This window comes from Bombina bombina, chromosome 3 (genome assembly GCF_027579735.1).
Source record: "Bombina bombina isolate aBomBom1 chromosome 3, aBomBom1.pri, whole genome shotgun sequence".
In the NCBI taxonomy this organism is placed as follows: domain Eukaryota; kingdom Metazoa; phylum Chordata; class Amphibia; order Anura; family Bombinatoridae; genus Bombina; species Bombina bombina.
In genome coordinates this window covers 641,372,402-641,391,008 of record NC_069501.1, presented here as the reverse complement: position 1 = coordinate 641,391,008, position 18,607 = coordinate 641,372,402, and the positions used below count along the sequence as shown (strand labels likewise).

At 36.4% G+C, this 18,607-nt stretch overlaps 1 protein-coding gene across 2 annotated transcripts in view; it reads left to right on the top strand.

Annotated features, from left to right (window-relative positions):
• Nucleotides 1–18,607, top strand: part of BCAS3 (BCAS3 microtubule associated cell migration factor) — a 2,220,355-nt gene that overhangs the window by 997,348 nt on the left and 1,204,400 nt on the right. For both annotated transcript variants that reach the window (XM_053707348.1, XM_053707349.1), the window contains exon 15: nucleotides 8,275–8,539. In XM_053707348.1, coding sequence (XP_053563323.1) covers nucleotides 8,275–8,539 — 265 coding nt within the window. The remainder of the gene's footprint in view (nucleotides 1–8,274; nucleotides 8,540–18,607) is intronic.

Sequence of the window (18,607 nt, the reverse complement as noted above, 5' to 3'; positions counted from 1 at the left end):
TATCTTTCTCAAGATTTTTTCTCACTCTTTCCATGCTTCTTTTGTTTTCTTTGCAACAGTTTCCCTACTTCTCCCTCACTTTTCACGCCACTTCTGCTCTTTGCAGCTTAAAATCTCTCTCGTGGGTTCCTCTTTCTTACCTCTCCCTCAATTTTTGATTTTAATGTTGTTGCCACAGTTCAAACATTTATAGATCACAGCCTCAGGATATGACAGCAAGGGGGAGGTTGTACCAAAGCTGCTTTTGTTTGACAGCTGACAGCCCCCTCCCACCCCTGCCACCTTCCCATGCCCTGTTGCAGACATTATCACTGAATACCATCATTTTACTCTCTAGTCATTATTAAACTAATCATTTTTCTTGCTTATAGTTTATAGAGAAAGGTAGATAACTTATTTACTATGTATGTTATACCTTAGGGCTTAGACCTTTCCTTTATTTGTTCCCCTCAGATAAGCAATGAGCTTGGTGACTACTCTCCATTTGTTTTCCGCCCATTTTTGGAATCTTGTTGATGTGATCTTTCAATATGTAGCATTATATGACGGAACACAGTTAAAGCCTACTGCAAATGTATTGACATCTTCCCATTCTGTTTTCACGTGAAACATAATCTCTTGCCTGTATAAATGTTTGCTTTGCAAAACCATCAATAAACATACACACAATTGTATTGTCTTTCTCTCCCATTTAAAATGAGTGTCAATGCCTTTAACAAATGCTTTATATTAGAACATTGTTTGCTGTAAGGTTTAATGACTTGTCACTGGCAGGGATTAGGTAACACAGAAATATAGTTCATTATCTATGAAAAAATCCTATCATTGGCTTGTGTGTGAGAGTTCTGAAAGAGGCACCTAAAAGGCCTACTGTAAGTTGTGTAATACATAGACAGCTAGAATTATTACAGAATCTAACCTGTTACTACAAATCTCTCAAGTTGTCTTTCACTCTAATTTCCACAAAATATGTCTTGCTATTCTTAGCAATTGTTAAAACTTAAAATAAGAGTTGTTGTTGCTACAAAGAACAATGTTGTGACGTCTTTTACCCACTGTTCATTAGCAATATTGTGAACAGACATATCCAGGATACAGGAAAATACAGCTGCCCTTGTGTTCAATCTGTTGGCAGTGCCAGCCGAACAGTACTTACAGAAACAGCTTAGGAGTGAAGCATCATACTGTTTGCACTTGTTAGTATAAACAGATTTTCTTTAAAGGGACAGTCTAGTCAAAAATAAACTTTCATGATTCAGATAGGGCATGTAATTTTAAACAACTTTCCAATTTACTTTTATCTTCAAATTTGCTTTGTTCTCTTGATATTCTTTGTTGAAAGCTAAACCTAGGTAAGCTTATATGCTAATTTCTAAGCCATTGAAGGCTGCCTCTTATCTCAGTTCCTTTTGACAGTTTTTACAGCTAGGTAGTGCTAGTTCATGTGTGCCATACAGATAACATTGTGCTTACTCCCGTGGAGTTACTCAGTAGTCAGCACTGATTGGCTAAAATGGAAGTCTGTCAAAAGAACTGAGATAAGGGGGCAGTCTGCAGGGGCTTAAATACAAGGTAATAACACAGGTAAAAAGTATATTAATATAACCATGTTGGTTATGCAAAACTGGGGAATGTGTAATAAAGGGATTATCTATCTTTTAAACAATAAAATGTCTGTAGTAGACTGTCCCTTTAAGTATACAAAAAAGAAAATGTTTATAAACTTTATTTAAAAATGCTTTGTCTATTTGTCTATGAAAGGGACATAAAAGATTAAAAAGAAGATGCTCTAACATATTACTTACAATTAACTATGGAGTTGATTCCAAACTTTCTGATGGTGTTAATCAGCTGTTTTAAGGCTCTCAATAAGCCCTTTTCTACTGTAGAGTAATCACAATCCAAATGATAACTCCATTTCCATATTTGAAAAAAGAGCATATTAGATCCGAGCAGCTATTGGAAAATTCACCCATATGATTTATAGAAAACATCCATATTGGCAAACACAATCTACCCGACCTCAAGTTATCAACTAAATATTGACCACAAAATAGACTCATCAAAATCAGTAAAAGCCTGTGATAAATGCTTAAAGGATTACTTTCTGTTATAATTTTTAAGCTAAACAACTAACATATTAAAGTTAATAAACATTAATTAAAACCTACTGACCTATATTTTCTCCAAAACAAAGTTTCATAACATTCTAAAAGTTATATCTTTTATTCGCTGATGATGTCACGTTATCCTGCCCACTATTTTCAGCAATGCGTGTTCAAAATACTTAAACCAATAACTTTGTGCTTAAAGCGCCATTTTGAAACCTAGGTATTGTAAACGGATTGGTACAGAGCAAAGGATACCCACGGAGTGGGTTTGGAAAACAATTAAATTTGCAGACAAGATTTCTGATATACGGTAGAGATATGTTAATGAGATGCTATTGATAAAAAGTGTATTTGGGGTAGTTAGTTAGTAACAGGCATAGAAAATATTTACTTACAGTGGCCCTTTAACACCTACAGATCGATCGCTAACACATGTGGGCCAAGGATTTGCGAATGCTCAGACCAGAAAAACCTGATCCAGCATCCCATGCCAGCAACAGCAATGGCTCTTGTTTATGACGATAGATTTGCTTCAAATAATAAATTATACTAAATACATTAATATCAATATATAACTGTAAAAACATGATCAAGACATATCTACAAAATATAGACAGTTGCATAATCAATATAGATATCAATACCAATGCACGAATGTCAGTAAAGAACATTATTTTATTTAAAAAATAAGTGCTACTCTATACAATTGCAGAAACACACACAATTACGGATTCCATTAACCCACTATAAAAAGAAACACTCACTGACAGAGGAAATGTTGCATGTTGGTCATTTTATCAATGTTTCTGATTCTGTTTCTAGCTATAGAGGTGATAGGAATTGTGATGTAGTGTATAAATAGCATAAATCCGCAATTTTTCGATTTGTGCAATGGTTTTGTTTGGTGTATCAGTTCCTTTGTTGATTGACAGCCAACTGTGCTCGCTTAGATAAAACCAAAATTGAAAAAAAGGCTGATACAATTTTTTCCAATATCAAAAAACTAAATTGGAAACTTTGGAATTGACCCCTTGTGTTTAAAGGGACAGTAAAGTCACAAAAAATCTTTCATGATTTAAATAGGGCATGCAATTTTAAACAACTTTCCAATTTACTTTTATTACCAATTTTGCTTTGTTCTCTTGGTATTCTTAGTTGAAAGCTAAATCTAGGAGGTTCATGTGCTAATTTCTTAGACCTTGAAGACTGTCTGTAATCGGAAAGCATTTTGATAGTTTTTCACCACTAGAGGGCGTTAGTTCATGTGTTTCATATAGATAACATTGAGCTCCGGCACGTGAAGCTCCTAAGAGCAAGCACTGATTGGCTAACAATGCATGTCTGTCAAAAGAACTGAAATAAGGGGGCAGTTTGCAGAGGCATAGATACAAGGTAATCACAGAGGTAAAAAGTATATTATTATAACTGTGTTGGTTATGCAAAAATTGGGGAATGGGTAATAAAGGGATTATCTACCTTTTTAAACAACAAAAATTCTGGTGTTTACTGTCCCTTTAACTCTTGAAAAATGATTAATCACATAGTTAAATATTGCTCCAGAGCAGCAAAACACTAATGGGAGCTAGCTGAGCACATCTCATGAGCCAATGACAAGAGATAAATGTGTGCCACAACTAATCACTAAGGCCTAGATTTAGAGTTTGGCGGTAGCCGTCAAAACCAGCGTTAGAGGCTCCTAACGCTGGTTTTTAATGCCCAATGGTATTGGGAGTCAGTCAGGAAAGGGTCTAACGCTCACTTTGCAGCCACGACTTTTCTATACCGCAGATCCCCCTACGCCATTTGCGTATCCTATCTTTTCAATGGGATCTTTCTAACGCTGGTATTTAGAGTCTTGGCTGAAGTGAGCGTTAGAAATCTAATGACAAAACTCCAGCCGCAGAAAAAAGTCAGTAGTTAAGAGCTTTCTGGGCTAACGCCGGTTTATAAAGCTCTTAACTACTGTGCTCTAAAGTACACTAACACCCATAAACTACCTATGTACCCCTAAACCGAGGTCCCCCCACATCGCCGCCACTCTATTAAATTTTTTTAACCCCTAATCTGCCGCTCCGTACACCGCCGCCACCTACGTTATCCCTATGTACCCCTAATCTGCTGCCCCTAATACCGCCGACACCTACATAATATTTATTAACCCCTAATCTGCCGTCCCCAACGTCGCTGCCACCTACCTACACTTATTAACCCCTAATCTGCCGACCGGACCGCACTGCTACTATAATAAATGTATTAACCCCTAATCCGCCTCACTCCCGCCTCAATAACACTATAATAAATAGTATTAATCCCTAATCTGCCCTCCCTAACATCGCCGACACCTAACTTCAAGCATTAACCCCTAATCTGCCGACCGGAGCTCACCGCTACTCTAATAAATTTTTTAACCCCTAAAGCTAATTCTAACCCTAACCCTAACACCCCCCTAAGTTAAATATAAATTTTATCTAACGAAATAAATTAACTCTTATTAAATAAATTATTCCTATTTAAAGCTAAATACTTACCTGTAAAATAAACCCTAATATAGCTACAATATAAATAATAATTATATTGTAGCTATTTTAGGATTAATATTTATTTTACAGGCAACTTTGTATTTATTTTAACCAGGTACAATAGCTATTAAATAGTTAATAACTATTTAATAGCTACCTAGTTAAAATAATTACAAAATTACCTGTAAAATAAATCCTAACCTAAGTTACAATTAAACCTAACACTACACTATCAATAAATTAATTAAATAAAATACCTATAATTATCTACAATTAAACCTAACACTACACTATCAATAAATTAATTAAATACAATACCTACAAATAAATACAATTAAATAAACTAACTAAAGTACAAAAATAAAAAAGAACTGTTACAAAAATAAAAAAATATTTACAAACATTAGAAAAATATTACAACAATTTTAAACTAATTACACCTACTCTAAGCCCCCTAATAAAATAACAAAGACCCCCAAAATAAATAAATGCCCTACCCTATTCTAAAATTAAAATTGAAAAGCTCTTTTACCTTACCAGCCCTGAAAAGGGCCCTTTGCAGGGCATGCCCCAAAGAATTCAGCTCTTTTGCCTGTAAAAAAACCCCATACAATACCCCCCCAACATTACAACCCACCACCCACATACCCCTAACCCAAACCCCCCTTAAATAAACCTAACACTAAGCCCCTGAAGATCTCCCTACCTTGTCTTCACCACGCCGGGTTCACCGATCGATCCAGAAGAGCTCCTCCGATGTCTTGATCCAAACCCAAGCGGGGGGCTGAAGATGTCCATGATCCGACTGAAGTCTTCATCCAAGCGGGAGCTGAAGAGGTCCATGATCGGGCTGAAGTCTTCATCCAAGCGGGAGCTGAAGAGGTCCATGATCGGGCTGAAGTCTTCATCCAAGCGGGAGCTGAAGAGGTCCATGATCGGGCTGAAGTCTTCTATCAAGTGGCATCTTCAATCTTCTTTCTTCCGGATCCATGTTCATCCCGCCGACGCGGAACATCCATCTTCACCGACTACTTCCCGACGAATGACGGTTCCTTTAAGGGATGTCATCCAAGATGGCGTCCCTCGAATTCCGATTGGCTGATAGGATTCTATCAGCCAATCGGAATTAAGGTGAGAAAATTCAAGTTCAATCCGATTGGCTGATCCGATCAGCCAATCAGATTGAGCTCGCATTCTATTGGCTGATCGGAACAGCCAATAGAATGTGAGCTCAATCTGATTGGCTGAGCCAATCGGATTGAACTTGATTCTGATTGGCTGATTCCATCAGCCAATCAGAATTTTCCTACCTTACTTCCGATTGGCTGATAGAATCCTATCAGCCAATCGGAATTCGAGGGACGCCATCTTGGATGACGTCCCTTAAAGGAACCGTCATTCGTCGGGAAGTCGTCGGTGAAGATGGATGTTCCGCATCGGCGGGATGAACATGGATCCGGAAGAAAGAAGATTGAAGATGCCGCTTGATAGAAGACTTCAGCCGGATCATGGACCTCTTCAGCTCCCGCTTGGATGAAGACTTCAGCCGGATCATGGACATCTTCAGCCCCCGCTTGGGCTTGGATCAAGACATCGGAGGCTCTTCTGGATCGATCGGTGAACCCGGCGTGGTGAAGATAAGGTAGGAAGATCTTCAGGGGCTTAGTGTTAGGTTTATTTAAGGGGGGTTTGGGTTAGATTAGGGGTATGTGGGTGGTGGGTTGTAATGTTGGGGGGGTATTGAATGTTTTTTTTTTTACAGGCAAAAGAGCTGAATTCTTTGGGGCATGCCCCGCAAATGGCCCTTTTCAGGGCTGGTAAGGTAAAAGAGCTTTTCTATTTTAATTTTAGAACAGGGTAGGGCATTTTTTTTATTTTGGGGGTCTTTCTTATTTTATTAGGGGGCTTAGAGTAGGTGTAATTAGTTTAACATTGTTGTAATATTTTTCTAATGTTTGTAAATATTTTTTTATTTTTTGTAACTTAGCTCTTTTTTATTTTTTGTACTTTAGTTAGTTTATTTCATTGTATTTATTTGTAGGTATTGTATTTAATTAATTTATTGATAGTGTAGTGTTAGGTTTAATTGTAGATAATTGTAGGTATTTTATTTAATTTATTTATTGATAGTGTAGTGTTAGGTTTAATTGTAACTTAGGTTAGGATTTATTTTACAGGTAATTTTGTAATTATTTTAACTAGGTAACTATTAAATAGTTATTAACTATTTAATAGCTATTGTACCTGGTTAAAATAATTACAAAGTTGCCTGTAAAATAAATATTAATCCTAAAATAGCTACAATATAATTATAATTTATATTGTAGCTATATTAGGGTTTATATTTATTTCGTTAGATTTAAATTATATTTAACTTAGGAGGGTGTTAGGGCTAGATTTAGCTTTAGGGGTTAATACATTTATTAGAGTAGCGGTGAGATCCGGTCGGCAGATTAGGGGTTAATTATTGTAGGTAGGTGGAGGCGACGTTGGGGGCGGCAGATTAGGGGTTAATAAATATAATATAGGGGTCGGCGGTGTTAGGGGCAGCAGATTAGGGGTACATAGGGATAACGTAGGTTGCGGCGGTGTACGGAGCGGCAGATTAGGGGTTAATAATAATATGCAGGGGTCAGCGATAGCGGGGGCGGCAGATTAGGGGTTAATAAATATAACATAGGGGTCAGCTGTGTTAGGGGCAGCAGATTAGGGGTACATAGGGATAACGTAGGTTGCGGCGGTGTACTGAGTGGCAGATTAGGGGTTAATAATAATATGCAGGGGTCAGCGATAGCGGGGGCGGCAGATTAGGGATTAATAAATATAACATAGGGGTCGGCGGTGTTAGGGGCAGCAGATTAGGGGTACATAGGGATAACGTAGGTTGCGGCGGTGTATGGAGCGGCAGATTAGGGGTTAATAATAATATGCAGGGGTCAGCGATAGCGGGGCGGCAGATTAGGGGTTAATAAGTGTAAGATTAGGGGTGTTTAGACTCGGGGTACATGTTAGAGTGTTAGGTGCAGACTTAGGAAGTGTTTCCCCATAGGAAACAATGGGGCTGCGTTAGGAGCTGAACGCTGCTTTTTGCAGGTGTTAGGTTTTTTTCCAGCTCAAACAGCCCCATTGTTTTCTATGGGGGAATCGTGCACGAGCACGTTTTTGAAGCTGGCCGCGTCCGTAAGCAACGCTGGTATTTAGAGTTGCAGTGGCGGTAAATATGCTCTACGCTCCCTTTTTTGGAGCCTAACGCAGCCCTTCTGTGAACTCTAAATACCAGCGGTATTTAAAAGGTGCGGGGGAAAAAAAGCATGCGTAGCTAACGCACCCCTTTGGCCGCAGAACTCTAAATCTAGCCGTAATTGTCTCTCAGTAGTGCATTGCGTCTGCAAAGGAGATAAGTAATGACGTTTTTCAGCAAAGAATACCAAAAGACCAAAGTAAATTTGGTAATAGAAGTGCATTTAAAAGTGAATCTGAAACATGAAAGTTTATTTTTGACTTTACTGCCAGTTTAATAATGTGCAAGCTTTTTATTCTTGTATGTAATTGAACTGTTGTGGACAGAAGCCAGAGTAACGTGGCTTAGTTCTGGTTTTAGCCCATACAGTAATACATTTTTTTGTTTCTGTGATTTTCCTCAGGTTCAGGACATTTGCTTTAGTCATGACTGTCGCTGGGTGGTGGTGAGCACTCTCCGGGGTACCTCCCACGTGTTCCCCATTAACCCCTATGGTGGCCAGCCATGTGTCCGCACGCACATGTCCCCCCGTGTGGTGAACCGCATGAGCCGCTTTCAGAAAAGTGCAGGACTAGAAGAGATTGAGCAGGAGCTGACTTCAAAGCAAGGAGGGCGCTGCAGCCCAGTGCCAGGTTTGTCCAGCAGTCCATCTGGCTCTCCTCTTCATGGTGAGTAGCTCTGATGCTGTCCAAACCACAGGCTTGGTCTTTTATTACATTCACACCACTTCCAACATTATGTAGTTAGTAGTTACAGAGACATTTCTGCTGCAGCTGCAAAACTTCTTTTTTACGCCATTCATCTGACACAACCACATGAAAATGAGTCATTCTTTTGTAGTTTTTCACACTTTATTAAAACTAAATTATATATATGTGTGTGTGTGTGTGTCTGTCTGTCTGTGTATCTGTCTGTCTGTCTATATCTATCTTTTCATGAAATTTTATGTTTATGTGGTTACGTTTACATGATGTTCTGTTAGCATTTGTTTAGTTAGATACATTAGATACATTACAGTACCTCATATCTTTATAATCACATAGCCCAAACCTTTTTTTTTTGTTTGGAGGGACAATTAATGGTGGATTTGGCTGGGGACCAGATAAAATTGCACTCACACTTCTACTAATGATATCGGCACAGAATAAAATTAGATAGTATTCATATTTTATTTGATAATTAGATAGGAACATATTTGCTATTAATGCCTTTTATTAAACTATATATAATACACAGCTTTATAAAATGTTGTTGAACAATAGATTTGTAATTACCTGATGAGAACATAGAACTGCTTTTTCTATAATAAATTACTGTTGTCTCTTTTCTGGTCTGTGGTGCTGAAGGACACAAAAACTGTTGTATTGCCGGATGTGCTCCAATGGCTGTAGTTTATGCAGCTCTTTTGGAAAACATTTTTTTTTCAAGCTTATATCTTAGTACAATAGAAGCTTCTGCTATATGTTTATGCCTCTGCAGCATAATAATTATATCTATAAAGGGTATGCTCAGTAATCGACGTAACCCCTTGCCCACCAATGACTGTGGTGGTACAATTTCTCCCCATAATCTACACTACATACCCCACAAACTAAACAAAATAAATAATATATAAAACAAAATAACAGCAGTGATATAATGTAATGGTTACTGCCTGGTTAGTTTGCAGGAAAGTGAGAGAAGCTTTCATCTTCAGCCAAGTAAATAACTTACATTAACTCCTCAAATGACTACCAAACTCAGAACAACAACTCAGGCCCTACCATATTCCATATTGTATCCTTTTTAGACCTGATGATTGTAAATTCTGATTCTCAGAGTCAAACATGAGAAAAGTCAGGTCTAAAAAAGTCAGTATTACACTTCTAAAGGGGCTCAGCAGGTATTATGTTAAAAGGACATAATACTCATTATTTTCTCTCATGTATTTGAAAGATCGGCAGTTAAAAATTATAAAAATATTTATTTTCCTAAAAAACTGTTGAGTAAAAGCAGTTTAAAGGGAAGTGCATGTGTACAGCTGAGTCATGGGACTCTGCTGTTCACTGGTTGACAGGGACAACTCCTACATTCAGCCCAAGTGCATCCATTTTTTTTTTTAAAGCCAATCAGTCAGTTTTGAAACATTCTCTTTTAGATAGATCAAAGAACATTTTTGAGTAGCATTGCTACTAACCTGTTTGTGCAGCGCTTTATACCCTCTGAGATATATGAAGACATAACTTTATTAACTTTGAAACAAAGGTAGTAATTTAAATGTAGCTCTGATAATATGTAGACTGTATATATGCATTGTCCTGCCCATAATTACAGCATATACTATTATTTATTATGATATTTTACAGTTACGCTAGTTCTCTTTGATCAGGACTATTAAAGGGATAAAACAGTAGAAAAAAATGTGCATTTCAATTTTTAATAGAAACATTTTCTATTAACAAAAATACTTATAGTAAAAGTTATTACTGTTTTTCAGTGGCTTATGCACATATGCTGTGAGGGTTCGTGCACCAGCATTCAATCACTACACCTTTTTACTTGCATGGCACAAATGAAGTATTTAATGATGCAATACACACCAATGCAAGTTCTTTGAGCAGGCATGGAGTTTGAATCCTTATGCACTAGTCACACGTAGCATATGTGCATATACCACTGAAACAACAATAACATTTACTAGAAGCAGTTTTGCTAATGCATGTATTTTGCAAAAATGCTTCTATTACAAATTCAAATACACCAATACACATTTCAATGTTGACTTTTCTATCCCTCTAACATATTCTGCATTTATTCCTATCTTCACATCATTTAAATAATGCATTCCTGTTTTATTTGCTGATTGGGATCATCTGGCCTCTTTTATTTCCTTCCATAATTTACCTGCTTTATAGTCCTGTTTATGTTTTCTAAATAATATATTTACAATATATTCTTAGTTAGCCCCATATTTGTTTATCCACATGATGTAAACCCTTTTATCAGGGTGGGTTTGTTACTAAAAAAAGGATGTGTTCTGTTTCAGCTGAAGTTTGGAGAGAAATAAAGGAAGCTGTTTGCCATGAGTTGTTGAGGATACATTTCCTCTGCTCCCACATGGCAGGAGATCATTTTGTTTGGGTTATGATTTCTTGTAATCCACCCAGGGTGAATGTTTGTCATTCAGCGCTGGGCACAGAACATGTTGTTGGCAATTTCAAAGCAATGACAGTGACCTTTCATGGGTTTTGATATCATTGAATTATTGTAGTGAATTTCCGCGCTCCTCCTTTCACACCGATGGCTTGTTCAGCGACCAGCAGTTAGAAAAGATCCAAAAATAGAACTTTCCATCAGGATATCATTTTGTTGTTGCTGCTGATGCTGATAATTTGTTCAAAAGAACATTTTGCATTCCAGCTTGAAATTAAAAGTGTATTTGTGCAGCATAAACTGGCATTTTACAGTAAGCAAAAACAAGCATTGTGTACATTTGTTGTAGACAGAATTACATTTCTTGTTAATGGTTTAAAAAATCATAGACATACATCCCCTCTTGAGTTTGACATCTGGGATTTAATTTGGTTCAGTTGTTAATCAGAATTTTTTGTTTTGCCAGCTAGCTACCTCATTTTTGTTCAGTAGTATTTCAGAATTTTTTATATATATATATATATATATATATATATATATATATATATATATATATATATATATATAATCATAAATATATATATAATCATAAATAAAAGAGTGTGTTTGTGTGAGTGTACATATTAGATTGCCCCTGCTCTGGCTTTTGGTGGTTGATTGTCGAGGGTGATGTACTAGGAAAAACCTGTGTGTGTGGAGGGGGTGACATTTTATTCACAGTCTGTCCATTTATTCTAATTGAACTTTTTCAGGTTGGTTTTATACAAATAAGTGCTTTACCAATGAAATAGCAGATGGAAGATAAGGAAGAATTTTATGAGAAAAGTTGATTGTTGACCTCAGAGAAGAGTGAATGCACTTTTAAGTGCCATCTGAGTGCTTTCCCTTCAGGCATCTCTAATGAGAGTAGGGGCTGTTTGCTAGCCAGGATAGAGGATATTTATTATGTGGAGAGAAAAGAATGTATGGCGTTCAGTGCAGGGCATGATTTACACCGTAAGTGCCTCTACCCTGCCCTGTCTTTCATTTTAATTTAAAACTAGACTTTTACTTACTTATTTAATAACTTTGTTGATGTTTTGTGCCGAATAGTAACTATTAAGCATTATTTACTAGCAAGGGTAATGCATTGCCAGCATGAAAGTAACGGGTAACAAATAACTTTATATCTAGTATTAGTGCATACACTCTCATTTAATTTACTCTTTTATCTTTCCAAGATCATCTTTTTATACCGTTATACAACTTGGTATTGGAATCACACACTAATTAATTTTGTTATTAATTACCATACAAGGGAATTGCTTTGTAATGAATAATATAATAGGTGATGTATTCTATACATTCCTAAAGTAGAGAGTTCTGTGTATCCCCAAAAAAGTGATAAACAGATAGGCAAATAGAGATTTATTGATATAGACAGACTGACATGTTTGTGTGTGTATGATTTATGTTTGTATGTGTGTACTTATATAAGCTACTTATAAGGCCAAACCCTAACCTATACCCTCAATGCTTCTCCAAGGCTCATAGTGCAGCCAAATCGTACATATCTTATAAACTGTTGTACCTTTGTGATATTTTTCAGATTCTGTATATTTTATGATCAATGATACCTATTGTAACCTATCGTATGTGTTTTTACCCTTTGTATGTTACGTTTGAAAATCCAATTAGAAAAAGATCATTAAGTTTATTACTGTACAGTAAATATGTAGAACTAGGTAGCTTTCTTCTAAAGCTGTCCCAGAAATAAGAAGTGTTTGTAAAAGAGAGAACGTTTCATGTGACCCAGTATAATGAGTGCTCTGTAGAACTCGGTGTGTAACCTAATGTTTAGTGTGATCCAACAACAGCGGGGGTAACATTTTTGAACATCACACTTGTTTCTATTCTCCTCAACTATCTCTTCAACAACAGATAGACATTTACTGATATGGGTAGTCCAAAATTATTCCATATACTCGTCCCCCCCATGTAAAGGTTTAGTGTAGATTCTCTGTAAAGATCTATCTATTTATCCATCTATCTACCAATCCATCTATTTGTTGAATGTAAATGTTAAAAAGGATGCTTTTACAGTTATTTAAAAAGTGCATTCTGTGCTTGTTCATCATTTACTTTTTCCTGCTTCTCGGGAGTTGAAATATGTATTAATCTGAAATACTGTTATGGGAAAACTGTGACATCACCATAGCCTTGTAAAACAAATTATATTTGCTTCCTTTAAATAACACCCACTTCTGGAAAACCCCATTTATTTTAAGTAGTAGACTTTCATAGAAATAGAAAATAATTCTCATTGTTGGACTAGTTCCAGAGCATGTTGACCTTCATCCTATTAACAACATTATGGATGTGGAAGGTGCTGTGAAATAATTTTTTTGTCTTTGTCTAGAATTTAAAAATTCATAGCTAGAATTTCTATTCTTCCACTAATATACAAGTGGTAAAAAAAAGTTACATAATTTAAACATGGGGTTGTCTTCTAAAATTGAGAATATGTTACATTTTCCACTCTTAATACACAAATATGTACACAATTATGTTGTTAAGAAGCAAATCATGGCATATGTGACTTTACAGTGCAAAATGCTTAGGTACATCCTGGGTGGGAAGGTCTGTTTTGAGTAGCAAGGATTCATGCTGATGCTGATGTGCGGAGACTGTTTAGTTTTGTTGTGAGACAGCTTAGCCACTAATTGTAAATCCTTCAACCATTAGAAAAGGAATAGCATTTAGTTAGACTACTATTAGGGCTTTCAGGACATCTGTGCAAAAGATCTTGTAGAAACTCCTATTCTATGGTTGCAAGGAACTGACCTGTCAACTTGTTTTCTATTAAAGACAGATTAAGCCATCTCTGTTGGTCAGGTAAAAGGTAACACCTTATACAACATGGACCTCAAAATAAGAGACTGTGCAGTGGGTTATAGTCTAGTTTGTTGTATTATACCATTTAAATGCATACTATATGCAATTCATTTTTGTATATTATTGTTATACTATTTAAGTAGTGTGATAAAGAAGTCCAGCCAATTAGAAGTTGTATCACTCTGACATCTAAAATAATTATATTTAAAAAAAATATATATCAATCCCCTGTCTGCCTTGGGAACAAACACTATCACTATAGTAAGTTAGTGGAGCGGTCTATAGTATTCTAAACAGCTGTACGGCCTGGCCTATTGTGGGTGGCCTAGTAAGCAGTAAGGACGTTCTTCACAGGTAAAATGCTTCTTTATTATTGCTCATAAAAATGCTGTTTAGTATTCATACTGTAATTTAAAGGGCACTCACTACATAAATATGAAAAAAGGGTTTATTTTTGCTTCAAATAAAATAAATTTGCATTTTATATCTATGATTTGTTTTCCTGCTTTGCTATAAGTTTGTCTGAAAATTGTGCGTTTTCCTCTCCCTCTAGGGATGCTGAAGTGCCTCCAACATACTTAAAGGGGCAATAAATCCTAAAGAAAAAATGCTAGACATAATGATGTATTCAAAGCAAAGATTAGCCTGAAAATAATATGCTGAGAATTGTTTTTTTTAATTATAGTTGTGTAAATATTTATGAAATAGGTGTAAAGTTTTAGTTAGATTTTAGTAATGGGCAACACCATATTCTAACTAAGTTATCCTAGGTTAAAAATATCATGTCTTATCTGATCTTTTCTGCTGAGATAATTTAGGGACATTTGTAAATGAGCGGAAATGAGCGGAAAAGTAACAACCTCAGAAAGTTAAGTGTCATTAAACAATTGTTGAGTTTCTGCCTACCCATGCTCCCTAATGAGCCAAAAAGTTATTTAACCTGCAAACAGCAAACACCTCTAGGGGTACAAAAGCAAGAGATGTTTTATGTCCCTTTTAAATGTAGTGGAATTTACTTGACCCTGCTAAATAGTGATAAATGATTTAATACATTCTTTATATCAGTCTACCATGCTTACACAGAAATGTTGACTTGAATGCCCCTTTAAATGGATATGAAACCCCAAAATTCTGTGATTCAGACAGAGCATACATTTTTAAAAAAGTTTCAAATTTACTTCTATTATCAAATTTGCTTCATTCCCATGGTATTCTTTGTTGAAAAGATAGCTAGGTAGGTGTCTAGAGCACTACATGGCAGGACATATTGTTGCCAGCTAGTGCTCTTGCATATGGATAACATTCTTGCACACATGCACACTCCTGTGCTTGGATCCCTGCTTTTCATCAAAAGATACAAAAAGAACAAAGAACAATTAATAATAGAAGTAAATTAGAAAGTTGTTTATAACTGCATTCTCTAACTGAATCATAGAATAAACATTGGTATCTCTTTAAACCATCTTGCTAAGAGTGATTTCTGATTTTCAACACAGTTTTCCTAATTAACTAATACAAATGAATATTTAGGGATCACAATATCTGGTTTATTTTAACTGCATTCATCCAAGACCAAACATTACATGGAAGTTACAGCACTATTCATGGGCTTCATTATGTTTGTTCTTCCCAAAGCATAGCTAATGCCGACCCTCTTTACCTAGTCGGCCATTCTTTCACCTTTGCTAATGAAAAAAATATTGTCAGTGTGGACTCCAGTTCTCTGGACTTTTATCACATAATATGTCAGCCTTCATGACTGGGATATATTTACAAAAGATTGCACCTTAAACTCCATCAGAAATGCACCCCCTTTCTTTGTACACAATCAGTGTGAAAAGCAAACCCACCACAGTCACTTTTCTTTTTTGAATAATTTATTTTACAAATACCGACCCACTAAATAATCATAATACATTTATTTTAAAATTAAATCTTCTCAAGTTGTCGTCTTCACTCTAGTGGGCCTTGATTGCTCTGAGATGTCTTATAAAAAAGCTGTATGATAAAGTGTATATTAGGAATATAAAGCTTTTCATTCCATTTCTTGAGCATTGCTTCTTCCCTTTGAGCCTAATGAGCAAAGACTCACCACCATGGAGAGAAATCTTACAAAATCGTTGGGATTTTATGTAGGTCTTATGTTGTCATATAGAAGTTTCTCCTTGACATACAGAACAGTGTATAGTAAGATAAACAGCTCTCAAGGTAAAATTTGCCTTTCTAAAACTGTTTGACGGGCCTCACAGTACTGACGAGACGTCTTATATCATCTCATCTGTGCAGAGAGCTTTCGATCATCAGGCCCTTAGTGATAAATATGAATAGTCTTTCCTATTTCTTACCTACTATTTGTGTGGATTTGTATAGGATTTCTCTATTTGTAAAGACACAAATGTATGTGACTTTAATTGCAAGTGCTTGTTAAATATACTGCTCGCTGCTGGTGACATCTCTCCTAACCCTGACCCAATAGCAATCACCAAACTGCCACACTCTCACTCAATCTCCCACAGTAAAAACTCTAGGTCACGCAATTCTAACAATCTCATATTGATTAACCCACATCGCTTAACCCCCTTTCTTTTCTTGTGCTCTCTGGAATTGTTATTCTGTCTGCAACTTACAACTGTTCAGGACCTGTTTGTCTCTAACTTTTTCAACCTTTTTGCAATTATGGAAAAAGGAATTATGGAATTGTGGAAAAAGGAAATCTTCTTCTGAAAAAAATATCAAATGTGATTGGATGCGCCAAAGTACTAATCTGTTTCCAGTTAGAGAGTAAAATACACAAATATAGTGTCAAGTGCTACTATTAGAACACTAATAAATAATATATCTATACAATATGATTGAATGTACAATGATATATACGATCATGAAAATAAAAATTGTTAGCTAAAAAGCTAATCTATCTTGTGAACTAGTGATAACTAATACGCCAAAGTACTGATCTGTTTGCTGTTTGTGAGCAAAATACACCAATATAGTGTCAAGTGCTGCTATAAATGCACTAATAAGTGATAATTCTATACAATATGATAAAATAAACAATGATAAATATAATGGTGATAATAAAGATTGTCGGCTAAATAGCTGATAAAATGTTATGAGCTAGTGATAACTGACAAGCAGGAGGAATTGTTATTTGTGTTACAGTGTCATCTGTAGTGCTCAAACTGATACCATATAGCAAATTCCTCAATACATAAGTAACAATGTATCAAAATACAAATATCATATAGTGCTGTGAAAAATATACCAAAGTTCGTGGTAATCAGATTTAAAATGTAGTAAATTAAAATAAAAGTTTGTCGAAATAGTCTAATATATCAAAAGACTTTAATCTTAAAAACACGTTTCACGGTCTGATCTGTTTCCTCAGATGTACACCTGAGGAAATGGTCAGATCAGATCGTGAAACGTGTTTTTAAGATTAAAGTCTTTTGATATATTAGACTATTTCCACAAGCTTTTATTTTAATTTACTACATTTTAAATCTGATTACCACACCTGCATAAAGTAAGAGTGTGGAGGCTCTATGTAGAGTTGGGAAAGTTCTATGTCAGCAACTTCACGTACTTCATAAGAATACAGACCCACAAGTTTACCCTGCATTCGGTGTTTGGCAGTTGATCTCAGTCATAAGCTGTCTGGAGGATACAAGGAAACTTGTCTGGACGACTCTAAGAGTCCAGGAGGCCCTTGTAGCACTTCTCAAGTGCTTTAAATCCTGTAAGTACATGATATTGTGCGCTGACTTGCATCTGAATCACTGATTGTGCACTATGGTGGCGCCTTCTTCTTTTTGATATCTTCTTCTGACACTGCTTTCATTGCTGCTCTCACACATGGCAGTATCCACTTTAGCCATAGCCCTAGGAGACATGGTGGCAGCATTGGGATCTTGCTGTCCCCCTTCTGATCCTTTCAGTACCTGCCTCTGCTCCTATCTCTCTCCTTCTCCTCCTTAGAAGTTCACTGCATTTGCCTGTTCTCCCCCCTCTCTCTCTCTCTTAGTGGCAACCTCACAATTCCTTGACAACTTTGCCGTCTGACTTCTTCACTTTCTCTCTACTATACCGCTCTTATTCTGGGGGACTTCAACATTGATAACTCATATGCCCCTGCTACCTCTAAACTTTTTTCACTCGCATCTTCCTTCTGTCTCTCCTACTCACCACGACAGACACGCTATTTATCTGGTATTCTCCTACCTCTACTCTATACTGTATCTGACTTCACCTGTTGCCCGTTTCCCATTTCAGACCACCTCCTACTCGACTATAATCTTATAATATCTGCTAAGCCCACTACTCCATCTCATCCCACATCTGTAGAAATGTGCACGCTGTGGATTCCCTCCAATTTTCCATACTAATTTAACATCTCTTCCCTCACACTTTGACGATAACCTGCCTTGACCTTGCTACAGTCCACTACAACAATACTTTCTCCACTGCACTAGACACTCTTGCTCCTCCCCAACTATGTAAAACCTCATGTTGTCCATTTCAGCCCTGGCACACTAAGGAAACACGCTACTTGCTTGCACACTGCTGAGCTGCCTGGGGGAAATTTCACTCTGAACCTGTTTTCATCCACTATAAGTTAACTCTTCTTTCATACACATCTGCCCTTAACTTAGCCAAGCAAACTTACTTCTCTTCTCTTATATCTACTCTCTCCTCAAACCCTAAATGACTCTTCTCTACTTTCAACTCTCTCC